A 23,403-nucleotide genomic window follows, 5' to 3' on the forward strand; every position below is an offset into this window, starting at 1 on the left:
GAAGTTGGGATGTAATGTTAAAATTGTACAAGGCATTGGTGAGGCCAATTCTGGAGTACGGTGTACAATTTTGGTCGCCTAATTATAGGAAGGATGTCAACAAAATAGAGAGAGTACAGAGGAGATTTACTAGAATGTTGCCTGGGTTTCAGCAACTAAGTTACAGAGAAAGGTTGAAGTTAGGGCTTTATTCTTTGGAGCGCAGAAGGTTAAGGGGGGACGATAGAGGTCTTTAAAATGATGAGAGGGATAGACAGAGTTGACGTGGATAAGCTTTTCCCACTGAGAGTAGGGAAGATTCAAACAAGAGGACATGACTTGTGAATTAAGGGACAGAAGTTTAGGGGTAACATGAGGGGAAACTTCTTTACTCAGAGAGTGGTAGCGGTGTGGAATGAGCTTCCAGTGAAGGTGGTGGAGGCAGGTTCGTTTTTATCATTTAAAAATAAATTGGATAGTTATATGGATGGGAAAGGAATGGAGGGTTATGGTCTGAGCGCAGGTAGATGGGACTAGGGGAGAATACGTGTTCGGCACGGACTAGAAGGGTCAAGATGGCCTGTTTCTGTGCTGTAATTGGTATAAGGTTATATGGTTATAATGTTGAATCCAACTGGCCAACCCACCCTGGATTCCATGCAATCATTAGATTGGTGGGTATGTGGAAACAATTGCCTGGGGACGTGGTGGAGGAAGGTCCAATGACAACATTTAAAAGGTATTTGGGTAAGTACATGGATAGAAAAGGTGTGGAGGACATGGACAAAGTACAAACTGGGACTAACGCAGATGGACATCTTTGTTGGGGTGTATGAGTTGGGCCACTGAGTGTGACTACAATCTCAGGGAAAATGTGCCTGCTCACCAAAGGATTCCTGTCATGCAAAGTAAAAGAGGCTTCAGGCCCATAGTGTCACTGTGCGGTCAAATCAGCCACATGTTGTTGCGTGGAAGTCATCCACACGGCTGTGAAAAGAAACCCTTAAGGGCCTGTCCCACTGAAAGAGGTAATTCAAGAGCTCTCCCAAGGTAAAAAAAAAATCTAACTCATGGTAAGCACGTAGAATATATGTAGCAGGTACGTCGGATGCTGCTTAGTGGCTTGTAACGCTAACAGAGGTACTCGGGAAACGCTGTAAGCTTGTGAAGACTCGTGAAGAATTTTCAACATGTTGAAAAATGTCCACAAGATCCCTGAATACCTGCGAGCGGCCATTACCGTAATTCTCCGAATTCGAATCAGGAGAAACTCAGGAGAACTCTTGAATTTGCTCTTCTGCTGAAATGGAAACTAACGTGTTTAAATTATGAAATCACCTATCTCCCCAAGACCTTGTTTGTGTTCAGACCTCATCTGCATACCATCAAAGCCCTTACTTTGCATTTCTTGCAGCACGGACCAAGAGATGAACATTTTGCTCCACGCTTGAGTTTACAAGATGACGCTTTACAACAGGGGTCCTTACATTGCTGTGGAAAAACATGAAACATACAGGAAGTACCGTTACTGAGGTGACATATATCAACACATAGTGAGGAGATTGCTCAGGAGTTCCCCACAACATGTGTCATTACTGAAAGCCGATGAACAGCAACATGTTGATGGAGTGGTAAAGAAGCATGTGGTATAGAAACATAGAAATTAGCTGCAGGCGCCTTCATGGCTTGCTTGGGGCATTGACTGTACGAGACCGTTTAGTTTATTCTCACGTATACAGAGGTACAGTGAAAAGCTTTTTTGTTGCGTGATATCCAGTCAGTGGAAAGACTATACATGATTACAATCAAGCCGTCCAGATAAAGTGATTAACATTTAGTGCAATGTAGATAAAAATGCTGGAGAAACTCAGCGGGTGAGGCATCCTGGGTCTCGACCCGAATCGTTACCTATTTCTTCGCTCCATAGATGCTGCTTCACCTGCTGTGTTTCTCCAGCATTTTTATCTACCTTCGATTTTTCCAGCACCTGCAACATTTAGTGCAATGTAATGTCCAATTAAGATAGTCCGAGGGTCTCCAATGAGGTAGATTGGAGGTCAGGACCACTCTCTACTTGGTGATAGGATGGTTTTGTTGCCTGGTAACAGCCGGGAGGAAACTAGAGTTTAGGTCCCTGAATCTAGAGGTGTTTGTTTTTACACGTGTGTACCTCTTGCCTGATGGGAGAGGGGAGAAAAGGGAGTGACTGGGGTGGGATTTGTCCATGATTATGTTGGTGACCTTGCAGTCATCATGCAGCTTTATATAACTTTGTTTAATCCACACTTGGAGAATTGTGTGAAGTACTGGTCACCCCGTTACAGAATGAATGTGGCTGCGCTGGACAGGGGGCAGAGAAGGTTTAGCAGAATGATGCCTGGCTTACAGTCTACCCTTGTTATTACGGACCTCTTTAACACCTTAGGCTGCTGTTTAAACTGCGGAAGAACACTGATATTGGCAAGCAATTGCTTTGATTGACACTTGTGCAATCATATTCTATTAAACAATGTAACAAAAAGCCTTTGCTATTTTTTTGCAGCAACAAAATACATTATTGGGGTTAAAATGAACTTTGTCTGGTAGTTGTTTCATGTGAACCCCTATTCAGTTATAATGGACAACTGGCGATGATGATAATGATATTTTATTATTGTCTCTTGTACCTACCTCTTTGTTTTTGCTTACAAAGTACGCAAAAGAGTCGTCACAAAGTTACAAAAAGTACTCATCCCTTTTTCGTGCGGGGTCACCCTTAATTCTTGGCGCTTACCCCTCCCCCACGCCAGGTATCCCTTAGTTCTCAACACCCCTCCCCCCCAGGCCAGGTTCCCCTTGGTTCTCAGCACCCCCCCCCTGCCAGGTCCCCCTGGGTTTTCAGTGCCCCCCCCCCTCGCAGGGTCCCCTTATTTCTCAGCAACCCCCACGCCAGGTTCCCCTTGGTTCTCAGCACCCCCCCCCCCCCCCCCCCGCCAGGTCCCCCTTGGTTCTCAGTGCCCCCCCCCCCCCCCACGCAGGGTCCCCTTATTTCTCCGCCCCCCCCCCCCCCCCCCCCCCCACGCCAAGTCCCCATTGGTTCTCCATTGCCTCCACCCCCCCCCCCCCCCCCCCCAAGCCTGTAACGGCTGCAGAGAGAGCTTGGACAGTCTGCCTGTTTACTCTAGAACGTTGGAGGTTGAGGGGGAACCTGATAAAATTATGAGCCATAGGTAGGATAAACAAGCGGAATATTTTTCCGAAGATGGGAAAAATATCAGGAGGCGTATGGTTTGCCTACGTTTGTGTCATATTCCTCAGGACTTTTCCTACCCATGCATATATCCAAATATCTTTTAAATGTTATTTTTAAATTCAATTTAAATTAATTCAATTGATAAAGCGTCTGTGGCCACCTCCCTTTGAGCAATGTCTGTAGTTGCTCCCCCCAACCCAGTGTATTGTGTGGAAGAGTTGCCAGAGTCGGTCTGCCACCTGCCTGTGGACTCCATCATATCAGTCAGCCCCGACTGATTTGTAGCCCGACCACGGGTGAACAAGGAAGAGGACTGGCTGAACTTTGTTGCCTTCCACCACAGTGAAGAATGCAGTTAAAATTTGTGTTAAATTTTTGTGTGTTGTGTTTTTTTTTTAAAGTATTTCGCTGCTGGCAAATTCATTTCACTGCACCTTCAGGTGCATGTGATGAATAAAATGGCTCTGACTTTGGGGTAGCTCTGTTTAGCAATGTTACAAAATTTTGAGATTTTAAAAATCAAGTCTGCAATTTATCCCATCAGATAAAGCATAACAATAAGTTTAATTTGACACCAAATTCACTTTCATATCTCAAGTATTAAAAAAGTTATGGCCATTTTCATACTCGGAAATTAGCATCTTGTTCCCTATTGATTTTCAATGGACATTACAAAAAAGCTGTGATCTTGGATAATCAAAGGCTCATTTCTTAAGGAAAGATTAACATTTTTAAATAGCCTAAGTGTCCAAAGATTATTCACAAATAATTCACAATATAACATGATTTTAATATCTAATTTACATTAATTTATAGGCCAAATGGAAGGAATTTAGTGTTCAATTGCTGTAAATAAATGCCCATTTAAATCGGTTTTCTAGTGGGTTTCTGTGAACGCGCTGGTTTAGAACGTTCAAATCGCGCTGGATTTGTGCCCTCAAATGCCGAGAAAAATACTGCGGGATATAAAAAGCCCAAAATGAGCTACTCGCTATAGAAAATTTTAATTATAGGGTTATATACATGCCCCATTTAATGTAAAAATAAGGTACATACCTTTAATTGTTTGCTTTATAAAACCCTGGGGCTGCGAGAGGTTGCGAACTGAACGAGAGCTTTTAAAATTATTATATCTACTATTCGAGGCCTATAAAACTAATAATAGCTTTTGGGACCGGGTCTTGCAGCGATTCTCCGTTAATGATTTACTAGGCTGAACATCTGCGATTGGAACAGCCTAGTAAAAATCGGGTTTTAAACCCGCCCCCTCCAAACAGCTCCAAAATCACACACAAGGGGTGGGGCAGATGCTCAGCCACGATTCAGGTAGGTTTTGTAACATACCTACTCTGTTGGTAATGAATGAAATTCAGCCCTTTCAAGGGGTGACATAGAATAAGGAGATGTGGAGTTAGTATGGATAGAAATTAGGAATTGTAAGGGCAAAAAGACCCTAATGGGAGTTATCTACAGGCCTCCAAACAGTAGCCTGGATATAGTTGAATCAAGATTTAAAATTATAATGTTGCAAATGTAATGCCACTGTGATTATGGGAGATTTCAACGTGCAGGTCGACTGGGAAAATCAGGTTGGTACTGGACCCCAAGAAAGGGAGTTTGTAGAGTGCCTCCATGATGGATTCTTAGAGCAGATTGTACTGGAGTCTAGGATTGTACAGGGAGAAGGCAATTCTGGATTTAGTGTTGTGTAATGAACTGGATTTGATAAGGGAACTCGAGGTAAGGGAGCCTTTAGGAGGCAGTGACCACAATAGTAAGATTAAACAAGAACTTACCAGTTTGATCTGTATTTTATGAGGAGTTACGATGATGGATTACGTGAAGACCCCGTCCAGCAGGCCGTGCGCGACATACTTCAAAGCAGTGGTGTGGAATCACAGAAAAATACAATAATTGAAATAAACATAGTAAAGATAAGGAGAACTAAGATACCAGTTGATCTCTATAATTGAGGGTGGGAGCGGAGGGCACGTAATCCCTCATCGTAACTCCTCGTAAAATACAGATCAAACTTCAAACTGGTAAGTTCTCGTTTAATCTTACTATTTTACTTCGGAGTCACGTGAGTGACTACGTGAAGATTTTAAACCTGATTTCAAACTGTGTAACAGTCCATACTTCACTCGCTGCCGAAGTCATCCAAGGGAGGAAGTATGTTATCGTAATCAAACATGAATCTGTTTGTAAAACAATAATGATATTATTTGAAAATAATAACAAAGAAATTAATGCTCCCCCGAGCTTAAATTATATATTTTTTGCAGCGTCTATAATTCTCTCTGCAAGTGAAACAGGTTTTATTAATGGCTTGTTGTAGAATGTTTGAAAAGTTCTTTCCATGGACCAACCCGCTGTTACCAGGGTAGGTCCAATGGCACGTCCATTCTGTTAGCCGCCGACGTGGATGCTGCCCTGGTGGAGTGAGATGTGTAAATCTCGGTATCCACTCCAGCAGCTCCCAATACCTGTTTGAGCCATCTAGAGATGGTTTGACTCGATACCCGACCATGGGGCTTTTTTGTGGCTGACCCATCGTCGCTTTTTGTCTCCCTCGGGAACTTTAGATTGTGTTGATATATAGTAGAAGGTGAATCATGACACATAAACGGGGGTCAGGTGGGAATTCCATAATGAGTCCTGAAGTTCCTGGTCTACTCTGTTTTACCAGCTCCTGAATAGTGAATGTTATTTGGTCTGATGTTACGACCATATTGTCCAGTCTGAGTAGGTAAAAGGACTGAACCCTAATGCTGAAACTAAGCCAGCAGCATGGCCGTATACAGGGTAGATGTTTCCAGAGTGAGGGATCTGGCTGGTGGCCATCCCTTGGGTATGTCAGGCCAACGCTGACATCCCAGATCTTGGTATATCTAGGTCTAGGGGGTTTTGAATTGAAGGTACCTCTCATTAATTTGGCCACCAGTGGATGAGACCCTATGGCCTGTTTCCCTGGTGCCTGTCTTAGATAGACTGACAGTGCACTTCTAACACATTTGATAGTGCTATAGCTCAGACCTTCATCGTGGTGAAGACTGGCCTGGAACTCGGGTACATAGATATGGTGGTTGATTAATAAGTTGTCCCTGTTCTCGAGCAGTATGTTTCCCATTTTCTTATACTGGAGAGATATTGTTTCTTGGTGGAAGTCGGTGAGATGCTGTCATCGTGTCCATGGTCCTATTTGACAATCCCTGGTCCATCAAAAAGTATTTTTGGAATCTGCAACCCAGTAGGCTTATTCTGTCATGGCATTGGTGACTTTCACCTGATACAGGGTGGATCAGTAGATCTGGTCCGCTGGGAATGGCCATGGGTTTCAATGACCCTGTCAAGGACCACTGGGAACCATGGCTGTGTAGGCCAGTCGGGTACTACCAAAAGCCCGAAGCAAAGTTCATCTGTAATTTGCGTAGTACCTGACTGATGAGGCAGAAAAGGGGGGAAAACATAGAGATTAGTTCCCCCCAGTTCAGCGAGAATGTATCCATCGCTGCTGCCTCAAGGAATGGTTCCCAAGCGACATACATCGGTACGTGGTGATTCAGTCGGGATGCAAAGAAATCGATATCTGGTGTTCCATATTGCTTTGTAATTTCAGCAAATACTTTGGGGTTTAACATGTATTTAGCTTACCTGGTAGGTAAGTTGCTGATAGCCAAATCTGTTTGTCGACACACCATTACCAGATTGTGTTGATCAAATTATCACATGATATCGATTTTATCCCGCCCATGTGGTTAATATAGGCCACCACTGTGGTATTGTCAATTTGTAAACAAACATGCAAATGATGCACTTTTGAACAATACGCTTTTAACCCATAGAACACACCCAACATTTCCAACTAGTTATTATGTCCAGTGTCTGTGGTAGTGATGATTCTAGATTAGTTCATCTACCACCTGTTCTGGATATGGGTTATTGATAAATGATGGGACTGGAACTATGCCAAATGTTCTCTTTCCATCATTATAGGCAAATTCATGGTTCAGTCAAAGTGACCTGTATGTTGTTTAAAACGCTAGCACCTTTGCTCTAACGCAAAGGTCCAAGCTAGGTAGCTGGTAATGCTGCTACTAATTTCCCAATTACTCTTGCCACTTGTCGAATGGTTGGTTGATTGTTAACCATTAATTTGTTACAGGTTTGTGCCAATTCTGCTGACTTTTCTTTTGGCAACGTTATAGACATGTGGACTGAGTTAATTGTGAATACCAGATAGTCCATAGTTGTGGATGGTGTCAACGTAGATTTATCTGGATATATGACAAAGCCCAAGGTTAAATACGTTTATAGTAGCTAATGCTGCTGAATTAGCTAATTCCATGGTTTTGTCTATTCTTAAAATATCATCGAGATATGCCAATGACAATATGTTTCCTTAATAGTGTCAGGGCTGGTTTTAATATCTTGGTAAACAATTTTGGCTCGCGTTAGGCCATTAGTCAATAATTTGTACTGCCATAGTTACCCCATCCAGGTAAATTTTTAGGTATCTACGATGTCTTTATGAATGGGTACTGAATAGTATGCATCTTTTAAGTCGATGCCTGCCATAAAGTATCCTTAGGATATCCATTGTTTGGCAGTTACAAATGTTTTCCATTAAAGTGTGTATACCTGACGAAAGTATTCAATGTGGTTAAGTCAATGATGATGCGACATTCACCATCTTTTTTGGTTTTAGTAAATTTAATATGAATTCCAAAGGTTCATGTTTAGATTTCTCTATGATCCCTTTGTATGTAACTTCTCCTGTTCAGCTTGTCCCTCATGTTTTCGTTTTAGTGAGAGGGTAAAACCCCTTTGGGGTGCTTGCTGAACTGGTGGCAAGTCTTTTTTTAATTAATTCAATTTTTATCCTTGAATACTTTTTGGTATATATTTACCAAGTGTGATAGTTCTTCATGCTTCCAAAAACAGATGTAGTCTCCCCCCTGTTAGCACAATCCCCCCACCTTTATGTGATGGTAGGAACCAGACCCACCTACCTCCACTGTTGTTTGGTGGTGTGTTCATTTCTTCGGTTTCTGGTTCCTTGTCTGTCGGGGTGGTGCTGTTGGGGGGTGGCGCATTTTCCATGGGGCCCGCTCTGGGCCCTGTCCCGAAAGACTTGCGAGGATGGTATGCGGGCCCCGAGCTTTCACCAGTACCATGAAGTAGACGCCTACTGGTGGATGCATAGAGGTACTGCCGTCTGGGTTTGCGTGGTTTGCTCGTTCCAGGTCCTGCCCTCATGAGGCCAAATGCCTTGGATTCTTCGTCCAGATTTTAGGCTTATTTTGGTCATTCTTTGCTAAATAGCAGCATCTGTGGTTCTGAGGTCGGTGTTCTACACAGCCCTGCAAATTTCTGGGGTTGAGGGCAGGTCTTATGACCTCCTTCCGGAAGTTGTTAATCACATACTGTGTTGCACAGTAGAGCCAGGGTGTTTTGTCATGTCAACCCTGTCCATGGAATGAGCATATGAAGTGATAACTGACGTCAGGGGTATCAACATTTTTTGCAATTTAAGTTGTTGGGTTTTGATACCCTGCTCAATGTACCCCCAGTAAAGGAAGGCACATTGAGCAAATGCAATTTTGGGGAGGCGTGATAAGGTGCAACGCCTCATTAACTACCTGTCTTGTTGAGGTTTATAGGACAGGTAGCAAGTTGGCCGCCAGTTTACGCTGTAATGGCCGTCCCGCTCGTGGTGTTGCCACGTAGCGGTTCACCATTCCCAGCAGCTTTTCCTGGTCCTGTACCTCAAGCATACTCCCGGTTTCTTCGGCCAGTGACCCCTGCTCTTGACCAGCCCAGTCCTGGTCGCCAACGCTCCCCTCTGTTGAGGGAGATGCGATGGCCAGTGCGTGGTAGTGCACTGGAGCGGGAGTATTTGTGCTCCCTTGGTGAGCTTGCTCCATCTCACGGAGCAAGTCTCGCTGGAGCTTTTGCTCCATGAGCCTGTCCATCAGGCTTGAAACGGTCACTTTTTGCCGCTCTCGGGCGGTGAATCTATCGTGCCAGGCTCGTCTGAGTGAACCAGCCGGTCCGACTTCCGTTGTGCCTTACATCCAGCCCGCTGTGGTTGTTTGAGCTATGCTAGCGGCGCTGGGCTCGGCTCGGAATGCTGTCGGTGGCTGTGGACCGCAGCGTGTGCGGTCCTGGTGTCACCGGTCGCCCCCACTGCTGGAACCCTCCTGGTCCATTGCAGTCCGACGGGAATGACCTTCCTTGGTGTTTTCCCTGTTCAATTCCTATTTAAAAATAAAACAGAACAAGGTTTCAGAAACACCATGTCCTCTGAGTAAGTTTGCTTACCTGAAGGTCCGTTTTCAAATTGTTGCGGGACAGCTCGTACTCCCGTCCGTCGCTGTGCACTGCGTGAGACGCTATGTCGCGCATGCGTGCTGGACGGGGTCTTCACGTAGTCACTCACGTGACTCCGAAGTAACATATAATGTTTAAATCTGCAATTTGAGAGGGAGAAGGTAAAATCAGAAGTGTCGTCTTCGGGTGCATGTGACAAATAAAATCGACTTGGACTTTGACAGAGAACAGTTTGCTCATCTCCAGATTTCCACACCTCCCACTTTACACCCCGCTCCCTTCCCCACCCCCCCCCCCCCCCCCCACCCCCCCCCCCCCCCCCCCCCCCCCCCCCCCCCCCCCCCCCCCCCCAGAGTTGCACGGCTGGCCCCTACCCACCACAGGACTGCCACAGTCACACTGTTCGCCCTTCTCCAAGTACATGTTCCCACACTTTGGGCCTCCGACCAGGTTATCCATTATGGGAACGTTGTAGAGACAATATCCTCCACCCCGACTCAGGCTTTTCGTCATGTCGGCCAGGCTGCAGCTGCTGAATTTTGACGGGTATGGCAGGCTGAAAATAAAGATAAATTGATTCTTTCAAAGGGATGAAGGGAAGAGTCGGTGAGCCTCGCGACAGTGTGAGGGAAGATATAGAGAACACAGGAGGAAGTGGACTTTCAGCCCATGAGTCCTGTGCTGGACATGATTGCCAAGACCAACTCTTAACTACCTCCACATAATCTGTGTCCATCCATTCTCTGTATCCCCGTGTCACTGTGTGAACGTCCTTTAAATGCCACAATCAGAATCTGTCTCAACCACCACCACTCCAGGCGCCATAACTTTCTGTAGAACAAACCTGCCCTGCACATCATTAACCTTTGCCCCTGTCACCTTAAAGCTATGCGCAGGTGCAAAGGGACTTGAGAGTGCTGGTGCAGGATTCCCACAAAGTTCATCTGCAACTCCAACCGGTAGTCAAGAAAGGCTTACATACAAAAACAGGGATGTAGTGTTGAGGCTCTATTAGACGTCAGTAAGGCCACTTTTGGAAAATTGTAAGCAATTTTGGGCCCCCATATCTAGCAATGTTACAACATTTTGAGATTTAACAAAACAAGTCTTTAATTTATCCCATCAGATAAAACATAAAAAGAAGTTTAATTTGACACCTAATCCACTTTCATATCTTCAGTATTAAAAAAGTTATGGCCATTTTCATACTCGGAAATTGGCATCCTATTGTTCCCTATTGCTTTTTCATTGACTTAACACAAAAGCTGTGATCGAGAACATTTAAAAGCCCATAACTTTCTTAAAATTTAAGAGAACTGAAAGAAATTTTCATTTATAGATTGAAGCATTCTGAAACAAATATGAAACAATCTTACTTAGATGACTTGAAATTAAAGCATATAATTAGTTAGTTACCTAATTGTAGCTAATTACAAAATTCAATGACTAGATCTAAACATATGTCTATTTCTTAAGAATAGATTAACATTTTTTAATAGCCTAAGTGTCCAAATAACAGTCACACAAGAATTCAGAATATAACATAATTTTTAAATCTCATTGTCATGGGTTTATAGGCCAAATTGAAGGAATTTAATGTTTAATACCTGTAAATTAATGGCCATTTAAATCAACTTGTCTGGGATTTTCTGGAACGTGACCATTTGGAACGTTGAGGTTGCAGTGATTTTAGTCCCCATATTGGCAGCAAATACACTGCCTGTTCTTCGGAGAAAAACATCACCGTTTCGCAACTTAAAATGTGAATTAAATGCATCTTAAGAAACTTTTATACATAAAAATAAACTACTTTCTTTTACCTGTCCTCTACATAAAATCTGTCCCCGTTGTCGGCATTGACGGCTTCAGAAGCTGATTTTAAAATCACTCCAGCAATTAACTTGTCGGGCAAATTGAAAAAATAAAAAAACACACAGAACGGCCATCGGAACAATTCTTTAGCAACATCTTGCACTCCAACAAAGTATAATCCAGGACCGAATGGCCTAATTCTACTTGGATCACATGACCCTCTAGTATTTTTAATTTCCATCTTGGGGAAAAAGGTTTAAGTTGTCTACTCTATGTATGCCTTGTAATTTTATCAGATCTACCCTGCGACCTCCAGTGGTCCAGAGTCTCTCCTTGTAGCCATCAGCATCTAATCAAGGCATGGTAATAAGTTATACAGTACTGAACTAGGCCCTTCTGCCCATACTAACCACAATGCCTCATCTACACTAATCCCACTTCCACGTTTGGCCCATGTTCCACTTCCTATCTACATACCTGTTCCAAATGTCTTATAAAGTAAGTAAGTTTATTGGCCAAGTATTCACATACAAGGAATTTGCCTTGTTGCTCCGCCCACAAGACACAATATGACATAGTGACAGTTACGAATGACTCAGAAAACACTAAACATTAATAATAATAAAACATTAATGATAAAACACCATTGATCAAGCATGTGAACCAACAAAATACCAGATCAAAGGGAGGCTACAGATTTTTGGCTGTTGAGTAGAGCAACTACTCGTGGATAAAAACTGTTTTTATGTCTGGTTGTGGCAGCTTTGACAGTCCGGAGTCGCCTTCCAGAGGGAAGTGATTCAAAGAGTTTGTGGCCAGGGGTCAGAGATGATCTTGCCCGCTCGCCTCCTGGCACCTTTCCTATGGCAGCATGACCAAATCTGAACGCAATACTCCAAATGCGTCCTCACCACCATCTTTCTCCCCACCCCATTCCCCTCCTCCCTGGTTGACTTTCCACTTGGTTCTCCCCTTCCCCTACACCTGCATCCCTTCCACTGGCTACACTATTAGCAACTTTTTTAACCACCTTTCACAATTCTCAACTCTTTTGCTTTATTGGGCTCACACTTCTCACACCCGTCTTTTCATCTCTGGCCTTTGTCCAACAATCTGTGTTCACCTATTACCCCATCCATGCTCTGTCCTGCCACCCCCTCTTTATACCAACTTTCTTTCCGCTCCCTGCAATCAGCCTGAAGAAGGGCCCGTGGCAAAACGTCACCTATCCAAGCTGCCTAACCCACTGAGTTACTCCAGCACTCTGTAAAACGTCACCTATCCATGTTCTCCACAGATGCTGCCTGACCCGCTGAGTTACTCCAGCACTCTGTAAAACGTCACCTATCCATGTTCTCCACAGATGCTGCCTGTGTGAGGTGGATATATAAAGTAAATAATTGTGTGTGAGTGTGTGCGCATGTGTATATTTATACTATAAACAAACACTAAACTTTTATTTTCTTGTTATGTTTATATATTCCTTTATGCTGCTGCAAGTATCACACCACAGTGGAGCAGCGGCAGAGTTGCCTACGGCGACAGATACCCGGGTTTGATCCCGACTACGGGTGCTGTCTGTACGGAGTTTGTACGTTCTCCCCGTGACCGCGTGGGTTTTCTTTGAGATCTTCGGTTTCCTCCCACATTCCAAAGATGTGCGGGTTTGTAGGTTAATTGGCTTGGTATAAATAGTATGTGGATAGTGCTGGTGTGCGGGGATGGCTGGTCGGCGCGGACTCGGTGGGTCAAAGCCTGTGTCCGCGCTGTATCTCTAAACTAAAGTAAGAATTTCATTGTTCTATCTGGGACATATGACAATAAAATGCTCGACTTGACCCTTGACGAGTTCCCAGAGTTTTTCCCGCTGCCCTTCTTGAAAAGGGGCACAATATTTGCCACCCCTAAACTGCCACACCTCGCCTTCATTTAATGACGATTCATCAATTTTACCCCTGCAATTTCCTCTCTAGCTTCCCACTTCCTCCCATGTATTTTAACCAGCTGCAAAGTTGAACTATTCCTACCTCAGTTCAGGTTGCATGATGCAGGCAGCCTTCGGGTACGGGCATTTACATTTCCGCTCTTCACTGTCGTGATACAATCCGAGATTGTGTCCGAGCTCGTGGGAAAACGTTGCAGTAACTGGCAGAAAGCTGTCATAACTGTCCTGGGTGGAGGCAGAATCGATATCTTTAGAAATCCAACATTAGTTTTCTGGACTTAAGGCATTCTTATTGACTTATTAACACCTACACGAACTCTGCATAAAATAGTAGGCAATGAAGATGGTTTTCAAGAGTTGCAGTGGGATCTTGATCGGGCTGGACAAATGGGCAGAGGACCGGCAAATGGAGTTTAACTCAGATGTGGAAAGATTGAAAAGACTAGGCTTGTATTCACTAGAGTTTAGAAGGATGAGGGGGCATCTTATAGAAACATATAAAATTATAAAAGGACTGGACAAGTTAGATGCAGGAAAAATGTTCCCAATGTTGGGTGAGTCCAGAACCAGGGGCCACAGTCTTAGAATAAAGGGGAGGCCATTTACGACTGACGTGAGAAGAAACTTTTTCACCCAGAGAGTTGTGAATTTGTGGAATTCCCTGCCACAGAGGGCAGTGGAGGTCAAGTCACTGGATGGATTTAAGAGAGAGTTAGATAGAGCTCTAGGGGCCAGTGGAATCAAGGGATATGGGGAGAAGGCATGCACGGGTTATTGATTGAGGATGATCAGCCATGATTGCAATGAATGGTGGTGCTGGCTCGAAGGGCTGAATGGCCTCCTGCACCTATTTTCTGTGTTTCTATGTGGAAGATGTTGCAATTTGGGAAGGTGAACTCGAGCAGGACCTTGACAGTGGGAGGGTCATTGAGAATAGAAACATAGAAACATAGAAATTAGGTGCAGGAGTAGGCCATTCGGCCCTTCGAGCCTGCACCGCCATTCAATATGATCATGGCTGATCATCCAACTCGGTATCCCGTACCTGCCTTCTCTCCACACCCCCTGATCCCCTTAGCCACAAGGGCCACATCTAACTCCCTCTTAAATATAGCCAATGAACTGGCCTCAACTACCCTCTGTGGCAGAGAGTTCCAGAGATTCACCACTCTCTGCGTGAAAAAAGTTCTTCTCATCTCGGTTTTTTTAAAGGATTTCCCCTTTATCCTTAAGCTGTGACCCCTTGTCCTGGACTTCCCTAACATCGGGAACAATCTTCCTGCATCTAGCCTGTCCAACCCCAAGAATTTTGTAAGTTTCTATAAGATCCCCTCTCAATCTTCTAAATTCTAGAGAGTATAAACCAAGTCTATCCAGTCTATCCAGTCTTTCTTCAATGTTGTAGACCAGAGAGATCTAGGAATACAGATACATACTTCCTTGAAAGTGGCATCTCAGTTAGATAGGGTGGTGACTGATATAACCATATAATATAACCATATAACAATTACAGCACGGAAACAGGCCATCTCGACCCTTCTAGTCCGTGCCGAACACATAATCTCCCCTGATCCCATATACCTGCGCTCAGACCATAACCCTCCATTCCCTTCCCATCCATATAACTATCCAATTTATTTTTAAATGATAAAAACGAACCTGCCTCCACCTTCACTGGAAGCTCATTCCACACAGCTACCACTCTCTGAGTAAAGAAGTTCCCCCTCATGTTACCCCTAAACTTCAGTCCCTTAATTCTCAAGTCATGTCCCCTTGTTTGAATCTTCCCTACTCTCAGTGGGAAAAGCTTTTCCAGGTCAACTCTGTCTATCCCTCTCATCATTTTAAAAACCTCTATCAAGTCCCCCCTTAACCTTCTGCGCTCTAAAGAATAAAGCCCTAACTTGTTCAACCTTTCTCTGTAACTTAGTTGCTGAAACCCAGGCAACATTCTAGTAAATCTCCTCTGTACTCTCTCTATTTTGTTGACATCCTTCCTATAATTAGGCAACCAAAATTGTACACCATACTCCAGAATTGGCCTCACCAATGCCTTGTACAATTTTAACATTACATCCCAACTTCTATACTCAATGCTCTGATTTATAAAGGCCAGCACACCAAAAGCTTTCTTTACCACCCTATCTACATGAGATTCCACTTTCAGGGAACTGTGCACAGTTATTCCCAGATTCCTCTGTTCACCTACATTCTTCAATTCCCTACCATTTACCATGTACGTCCTATTTTGATTTGTCCTGCCAAGATGTAGCACCTCACACTTATCAGACTTTGAAACTCTACTTCATTACCCGGAACCCCACCTATCTTAGTATCATCTGCATACTTACTAATCCAATTTACCACACCATCATCCAGATCATTGATGTACATGACAAACAACAGTGGACCCAACACAGATCCCTGTGGCACCCCACTGGCCACTGGCCTCCAACCTGACAAACAACCATCCACCATTACTCTCTGGCATCTCCCATTCAGCCACTGTTGAATCCATCTTGCTACTCCACCATTAATACCCAACCATTGAACCTTCTTAACCAACCTTCCATGAGGAACCTTGTCAAAGGCCAACCTTCCATGAGGAACCTTGTCAAAGACCATGCTGGATTTCATCAGTCGGGGAATTGAATATAAACGTTGGGATGTAATGTTTTAGTTATACAAGATGTCGGATGTAGATCAGTCACTATTGCTGACTTGTTCCATATCTGGATTTGCTATTACCGATCTGATCCATGGACCATGCTGGGTTTCCACTATGCCATCTTGTGGTATGCATTAGTTAATGGGCCTGTCCCACTTAGGCGACTTTTTAGGCGAGTGCAGGAGGCTCTGCATTCGCCACATGGTCACCACATGTTCGCTGGTGGTCTCTGGCGAGTCTCCATCATGGTCGCGAGGAGTTCCCACATTCTGGGAACTAGTCGCAGCCTCATTATGGTCGCCCCAAATTTTTCAACAGGTTTGGTCGTCCTGGAGAAAATGGATAATTCTGTAGTCGTAGGTGTAGCTGTAGTCGGGTCAACATGTAGTTAAGGGTAGCCACGGTAGTCGTAGGTAGTTTTAGTTGATCGCCTTTGCTGGCCGGTCATTTTCTTTGGCTCATTGGGGAAATAAATGTGAGCAGGAGTTTTCAGAACCAAGGATAACTGACCGGTAATGTTAAATGTCCGCCGAACTTCACAGCCGTGTATTTCTGGCTTCTTAAAAGTTGTCTCCACTCCTTCTCCCCCCCCTTCCCGCCCTCTCCCCTCTTCTAAAGGTCTTACCGTACACTGTGCTAGCAATCTTAATTACAGCGCCAACCTTCCTATTCATGGCGGTGTGTGGCTGTATCATCTTGGCTTTATACCGTGTGAATTTCAGTCAGCGCTCCCCTGCTTGCCCTGGCCCCCGCATTTGCGATATGTTTGTGTGTGTGTGTGTTCCACTCTGACAGTCGCTGTTCCAGTTCCACGCTTCTCAGGGAACTGCCGGAAACTTGACAGTCACCGGCAGTCAGCTGAAAAATCGCCTAAGTGGGACAGGCCCATTCGGGTCAATTACGGTTCAGTACCTGACAGATGCTAATGCTATGGTCTCAACATGTATTCTTAATAAAGTACTTTATAAGAAGTTAAACGACTGAGTGCCATCACACGTCTTTACATTGGTGGGGCTGTATTTGGAGTGTTGTGTTCCAGTTTAGGAATGATACCATTAAGCTGAAAGAAAGAAGTGCAGCATATTGCCAGGGTTCGAGAGACTGAACTATAGGGAGAGGTTAGGCAGGCTAGGAATTTATTCCTTGGAGTGGAGGCTGAATGGTGATCTTATAGTGGTGTACAAAATCATGATGGGAATAGACAGACAGGGGAAATCAAGAACCAGGGGACAGAGGTTGAAGGTTGAAGATTTAACAGAATCTTTATCTTTCAGAGTGTGGTGGGTATGAAATGAGCTGCCAGAGGCTGTAGTTGAGGCAGGAACTGTCACAACATTGAAACACATTTGAAAAGATACATGCATACAAAAGGTTTAGAAGGATATTGGAGAAAACCAGGCAAATGGGACTAGATTAGATGATGCATCTTGAGTTGGAGCAAAGGGCCTGTTGCTGTGCTGCGTGCTCTAACTATGATTATTGAAATCATATTCTATGTCACTCTTCCAGGGAGATGCTAACTGCATTTCGTTGTCTCTGTACTGTACACTGACAATGACAATTAAAGTTGAATCTGAATCTGAATCGGAATCTGACTGCGCTGGGCTCAGACGTCGTTGAAATTTCACACTGCAGCTGATCCAGTTGCCATCAATCCAGCACTGGTGGTGTGAGTGGTCTAAGTTGGCCCAGCCCCCAGGACGGGGAAGCAAGAGGAATGGGTGCTCACCAGGTTGATGCCTCCAGATAGTTTTGTAGTACACATGCTCCCTAATGATGCCAGCCCAGCGACTCCGTCAGTAAAATAACCCCCTCTGTAATAAGAGAAAACAAAGTTCAGCACTTGGGATTTCCCTGACAGAACGCTAGCAGGTTAAAAATGCAAGTCACACAGGTTGGCTACTTGGCTAATTAACAGCTGTAGATAAAAGGAACGTATGTCTATGTGAAACAGCCAGAGTGACTTCACTCACAGTGAGAGTGGCGATGCACAGGCAGGTCGGATTAGTGTAGATGGGACATGTTGGTCAGCATGGGCAAGTATTGATGTGGATAGAGAATGGCTGGCAGACAGGAAGCAAAGAATAGGAGTAAACGGGTCCTTTTCAGAAAGGCAGGCAGTGACTAGTGGGATACCGCAAGGCTCAGTGCTGGGACCCCAGCTATTTACAATCTATATATTACTAAAACTCTGTTCTTGACCGGTTTTAGCTTTCTGTGCTGCGGTTTCCGAGAGTACACCGCCACCTACAGCCGTCATTTTTGGCCACCTCGCTCAGAGCCCCCCTCCGCCGCATGTGTGCCGAGGATTTTTCCTGTCGATAAAATTTGACAGAGATATTAATGTTTTTACAACATTCCCCATTCTCTCTGCTGCCCCTGCTGGAGGGAGGGGGAGGGAATATAAAACCAAGAAGTGGTGTGCCTCAATCAGTCTCTGGAAGTGGTGTGCCTCAATCAGAGCCTCAATGACACTGACAAATGTCTACAGCACTGTGAGTACCCTTAATTTGGTTTGAAAATGAAAATATGGTTAGAGGTAAAAAAAAGCACTGCCTGCAAATGGTTGTTTGGGTTTGGGTTGAAGTAAAAAGGCACTCTCTCTCCCCCCCCCCCCTCTCCTCTTCCCACCCTCCCTCTCCTCTCCCCCCTCTCCCTCTCCTCTCCCCCCTCTCCCTCTCCTCTCCTCCCCCCCCCACTCCTCTCTTCCCTACTCCACTCCACCCCTTCCCCCTCCTTTCCTCTCCTCCCCCCTTTCTCCCCCCTCTCCCCTCCTACCCTCTCCTCCGCTCTCCTCTCCCCCTCTCCCCCCCCTCCCTCTCCTCTCCCTCCCCCTCTCCTCTCCCCCCTCTCCTCCCCCCCTCTCTTCCCCCCCCTCCTATTCCCCCCCTCCTCCCCCCCTCTCACCCCCCCCTCTCCCCCCCCTCTCCTCCCCCTCTCTTTCCTTCCCCCCCTCCCCCCCCTCCATCCCCTCCCCCACCGTCCCTCCCCCTAAACCCCCCTCCCCTCCCACACACCCCTACCCCCTCCCTGCTCCCCACCTCTCCCCGCCCCTCATCTCACCCCCCTCTCAGCACTCCCTCTCTCTCCCCCCCCCCCTCTCTCCCACTCTCCCCCCCTCTCTCTCTCCTCTCTCCTCACTCTTCTCTCTCTCCTCTCTCTTTCTTTCCCACTCCGAAGTCTCTCCCCCCCTCTCAAACTCTTCCCCCCCCCTCTCTCTCTCTCCCCTCCTCCCCTATATTAGCGTGAGTGCGGGGGGGGGGGGGGGGGGGTAGTTAGTGTGTGACACTTCATGCCGCCTCCCCCCCATAACCGCACATTGGGGGAACAGACCCAACGGGTCTGCGCTTGGTCTAGTATATATTAATAATCTGGATGAGAGAATTGAATGCAACATCTCCAAGTTTGTGGATGACACTAAGCTGGGGGGCAGTGTTAGCTGTGAGGAGGATGCTAGGAGACTGCAAGGTGACTTGGATAGGCTGGGTGAGTGGGCAAATGCATGGCAGATGCAGTATAATGTGGATAAATGTGAGGTTATCCTCTTTGGTGGCAAAAACAGGAAAGTAGACTATTATCTGAATGGTGGATGATTAGGAAAAGGGGAGATGCAACAAAACCTGGGTGTCATGGTACACCAGTCATTGAAAGTAGGATGCAGATGCAGCAGGCAGTGAAGAAAGCGAATGGTATGTTAGCATTCATAGCAAAAGCATTTGAGTTTTGGTGCAGGGAGGTTCTACTGCAGTTGTACAGGGTCCTGGTGAGACCACACCTTCCGGAGTATTGCGTACAGTTTTGGTCTCCTAATCTGAGGAAAGACATTCTTGCCGTAGAGGGAGTACAGAGAAGGTTCACCAGACTGATTCCTGTGATGTCAGGACTTTCATATGAAGAAAGACTGAATAGACTCGGCTTATACCCGGCTAGAATTTAGAAGATTGAGGGGGGATCTTATAGAAACTTACAAAATTCTTAAGAGTTTAGACAGGCTAGATGCAGGAAGATTGTTCCCGATGTCGGGGGAGTCCAGAACTTGGGGCCACAGTTTAAGAATAAGGAGTAAGCCATTTAGAACGGAGACGAGGAAACACCGAGATGAGATGAACATTTTTCACACAAAGAGTGGTGAATCTGTGGAATTCTCTGCCACAGAAGGTAGTTGAGGCCAGTTCATTTAGTTAGATGTGGCCCTTGTGGCTAAAGGATCAGGGGGTAAGGAGAGAAGGCAGGTAGAGGATACTGAGTTGGATGATCAGCCATGATCATATCGAAGGGCCGAATGGCCTACTCCTGCACGTATTTTCTATGTAATAGACAATAGGTGCAGACAATTCCACACTTACCAATCTCTGTGAGAAAAAATGTTTCCTCGTCTCCGTGCTAAATGGCTTACTCCTTATTCTTAAACAGTGGTTCCTGGTTCTGGAATTCCTCAACATCGGGAACATGTTTCCTGCCTCTAGTGTGTCCAAGCCCTTAACAATCTTCTATGTTTCAATGAGATGCCCTCTCATCCTTCTAAACTCCAGGGTGTACAAGCGCAGCTGCTCCATTCTCTCAGCATATGACAGTCCCGCCATCCCGGGAATTAACCTTGTAAACCTACGCTGCTCTCCCTCAATAGCAAGAATGTCCTTCCTCAAATTGGGGGGCCAAAACAGCACACAATACTCCAGGTGTGGTCTCACTAGGGCTCTGTACAACTGCAGAAGGACCTCTTTGCTCCTATACTAGACTCCTTGTTATAAAGGCCAACATGACATTCACTTTCTTCACTGCCTGCTGAACCTGCATGCTTATTTTCATAGACTGATGTAGAAGGACCCCCAGATTCCGTTGTACTTCACCTTTTTCCAACTTGACGCCATATAGATAGTAATCTGCTTTCCTGTTTTTGACACCAAAGTGGATAACCTAACATTTATCCGCAATAAACTTAATCTGCCATGCATCTGCCCACTCCCTCAACCTGTCCAAGTCACCCTGCATTCTCATAGCATCCTCCTCACAGTTCACTCTGCAGCCTAGTTTTGTGTCATCTGCAAATTTGCTAATGTTACTTTGAATCCCTTCATCCCAGATTGTTAAGGGCTTGGACACGCTAGAGGCAGGAAACATGTTCCCGATGTTGGGGGAGTCCAGAACCTGGGGCCACAGTTTAAGAATGAGTAAGCCATTTAGAACGGAGACGAGGAAACACTTTTTCTCACAGAGAGTGGTGAGTCTGTGGAATTCTCTGCCAGGGGGCGGAGGAGGCAGGTTCTCTGGATGCTCTCAAAAGAGAGCTAGATAGGGCTCTTAAAAATAGCGGAGTCAGGGGATATGGGGAGAAGGCAGGAACGGGATACTGATTGGGATTGATCAGCCATGATCACATTGAATGGCGGTGCTGGCTCAAAGGGCCGAATGGCCTACTCCTGCACCTATTGTCTATTGTCTATTATCATCCAATACAATGTATATTGTAAATAGCTGCGGTCCCAGCACTGATCCTTGCGGCACCCCACGTCACTGCCTGCCATTCTGAAAGGGACCTGTTAATCCCTACTCTTTGTTTCCTGTCTGCCAAACACTTCTCTATCCATGTCAGCACTCTACCCCCAATACCATGTGCCCTAATTGTGCCCACTAACCTCCTATGTGGGACCTTATCAAATGTTTTCTGAAAGTCCAGGTACACTACATCCACTGGCTCTCGCTTGTCCATTTCTTCCCAGTTACATCCTCAAAAAATTCCAGAAGATTAGTCAAGCATGACTTCCCCTTCGTAAATTCATGCTGACTTGGTCCGATCCCGATCTTATAGAGGTGTATAAGATCATGAGAGGAATAAATCAGGTAGACACACAGCATGTCTTGCTCAGAATAGGGGAATTGAGAAGCAGAGGACATAGGTTTAAGGTGAAGATGAAATGATTCTGATCTTGTGCTGTGGTGCTCCATGTTCTATGTTCGGTGTGTCTCTAATGACTCAACAACCTCCAGAGATGGACGGAGAAAGCATTTGATTGGGTTGCGTCACAGCTTGGTTTAGAAACTTCACACTGCCTCAAGGAAGCAGTCAAACTAATCAAGGACATTTATAATCTGAGTCATTCACTCTTCTACCCTCAGTTATCAAATTAATGAACAGTCTTCTAATTAGCTATGGTGTCGTCCATATCTCCATTATTTGTGACGATGTTGCTGGGACCGAGGGTCTGGGCTACAGGGAGAGGTTGAGGCAGGCTAGGACTATTCTTTGTAGGGCAGGAGGCTGAGGGGTGATCATATAGAGGTGTATAAAATCAGGAGCAAAATAGATAAGGTGAATGCACAGAACCTTTTAACCAGAGTAGGGGAATCGTGGATTGGACAGGTTTAGTGGGTTATAGACGAAATGCAGGCAGGTGGGACTAGTGTAGGTGGGGAAAATGTTGGTGGGCATGGAGGAGTAGGACAGAAAGGCCTGTGTTGGGGCTGGGTGTGTCTATGATGGTAGCAGAGTGGGTGTGTGTGTGTACTGGGTGTGTCTATGATGGTAGCAGGGTGGGTGTGTGTGTGTACTGGGTGTGACTATGATGGGAGCAGGGTGGGTGTGTGTGTGTACTGGGTGTGACTATGATGGGAGCAGGGTGGGTGTGTGTGTGTACTGGGTGTGACTATGATGGGAGCAGGGTGGGTGTGTGTGTGTACTGGGTGTGACTATGATGGTAGCAGGGTGGGTGTGAGTCGGGGCTGGGTGTGACGATGATGGGAGCAGGGTGGGTGTGAGTTGGGGCTGGGTGTGACTATGATGATGGGGGCAGGGTGGGTGTGAGTCGGGGCTGGGTGTGTCTATGATGGGAGCAGGGTGGGTGTGAGTCGGGGCTGGGTGTGACTATGATGGGAGCAGGGTGGGTGTGAGTCGGGGCTGGGTGTGCAACACTCACAAGAGGAGGTGGGCGTTGTCATTGTAGAGTCGTGGGAGTAAGACTTTCTCTCTCCAACGTAGGAAACGTTCCTGCATTATCGAAGACGTGTGATCCACCTCGACCTGGTCTCTGGTCCACACCTCGGCCCCAACCAGAGCGATACGGATGTTGAAGAATGTTCTGTAGTACTGTGAGAGCAATGGGGGGGGGGGGGGGGGATTTACCTGAAGCTCCAAAACACATTCATTCAACGGAGCAGTGAGGGGGACGGCAACATGGACACTGTTCTCCACTCCTCCACTGCATACGTCCCCCACAACCCTCAATCCCCTGACACAAACACACACTCACACTCACACACTCTGATACTCACACTCACCCAGACACACACACACTCACTCATACTGAAACTCACACACTCTGACACTCACACTCACCCAGACACACACACACCCGCACTCACACACACACACCCACACTCACACTCACCCTGACACACACACACACTCACACGCATTGACACTCACACTCACCCAGA

The 23,403-nt window shown here is 45.7% G+C and overlaps 1 protein-coding gene across 1 annotated transcript in view; it reads right to left on the bottom strand.

The window, feature by feature from the left end:
* LOC129694792 (disintegrin and metalloproteinase domain-containing protein 12-like) overlaps positions 1-23,403 on the bottom strand; it is a 142,698-nt gene that overhangs the window by 92,423 nt on the left and 26,872 nt on the right. Inside the window, exons 9-14 of the mRNA XM_055631553.1 lie at positions 22,884-23,053; positions 17,699-17,783; positions 13,384-13,526; positions 9,931-10,100; positions 5,680-5,687; positions 1,378-1,470 (exon numbers count right to left, since the gene is read on the bottom strand). Of these exons, the coding sequence (XP_055487528.1) occupies positions 1,378-1,470; positions 5,680-5,687; positions 9,931-10,100; positions 13,384-13,526; positions 17,699-17,783; positions 22,884-23,053 (669 nt within the window). The remainder of the gene's footprint in view (positions 1-1,377; positions 1,471-5,679; positions 5,688-9,930; positions 10,101-13,383; positions 13,527-17,698; positions 17,784-22,883; positions 23,054-23,403) is intronic.

This window comes from Leucoraja erinacea, unplaced genomic scaffold (genome assembly GCF_028641065.1).
Source record: "Leucoraja erinacea ecotype New England unplaced genomic scaffold, Leri_hhj_1 Leri_79S, whole genome shotgun sequence".
Taxonomy (NCBI): Eukaryota; Metazoa; Chordata; class Chondrichthyes; order Rajiformes; family Rajidae; genus Leucoraja; species Leucoraja erinaceus.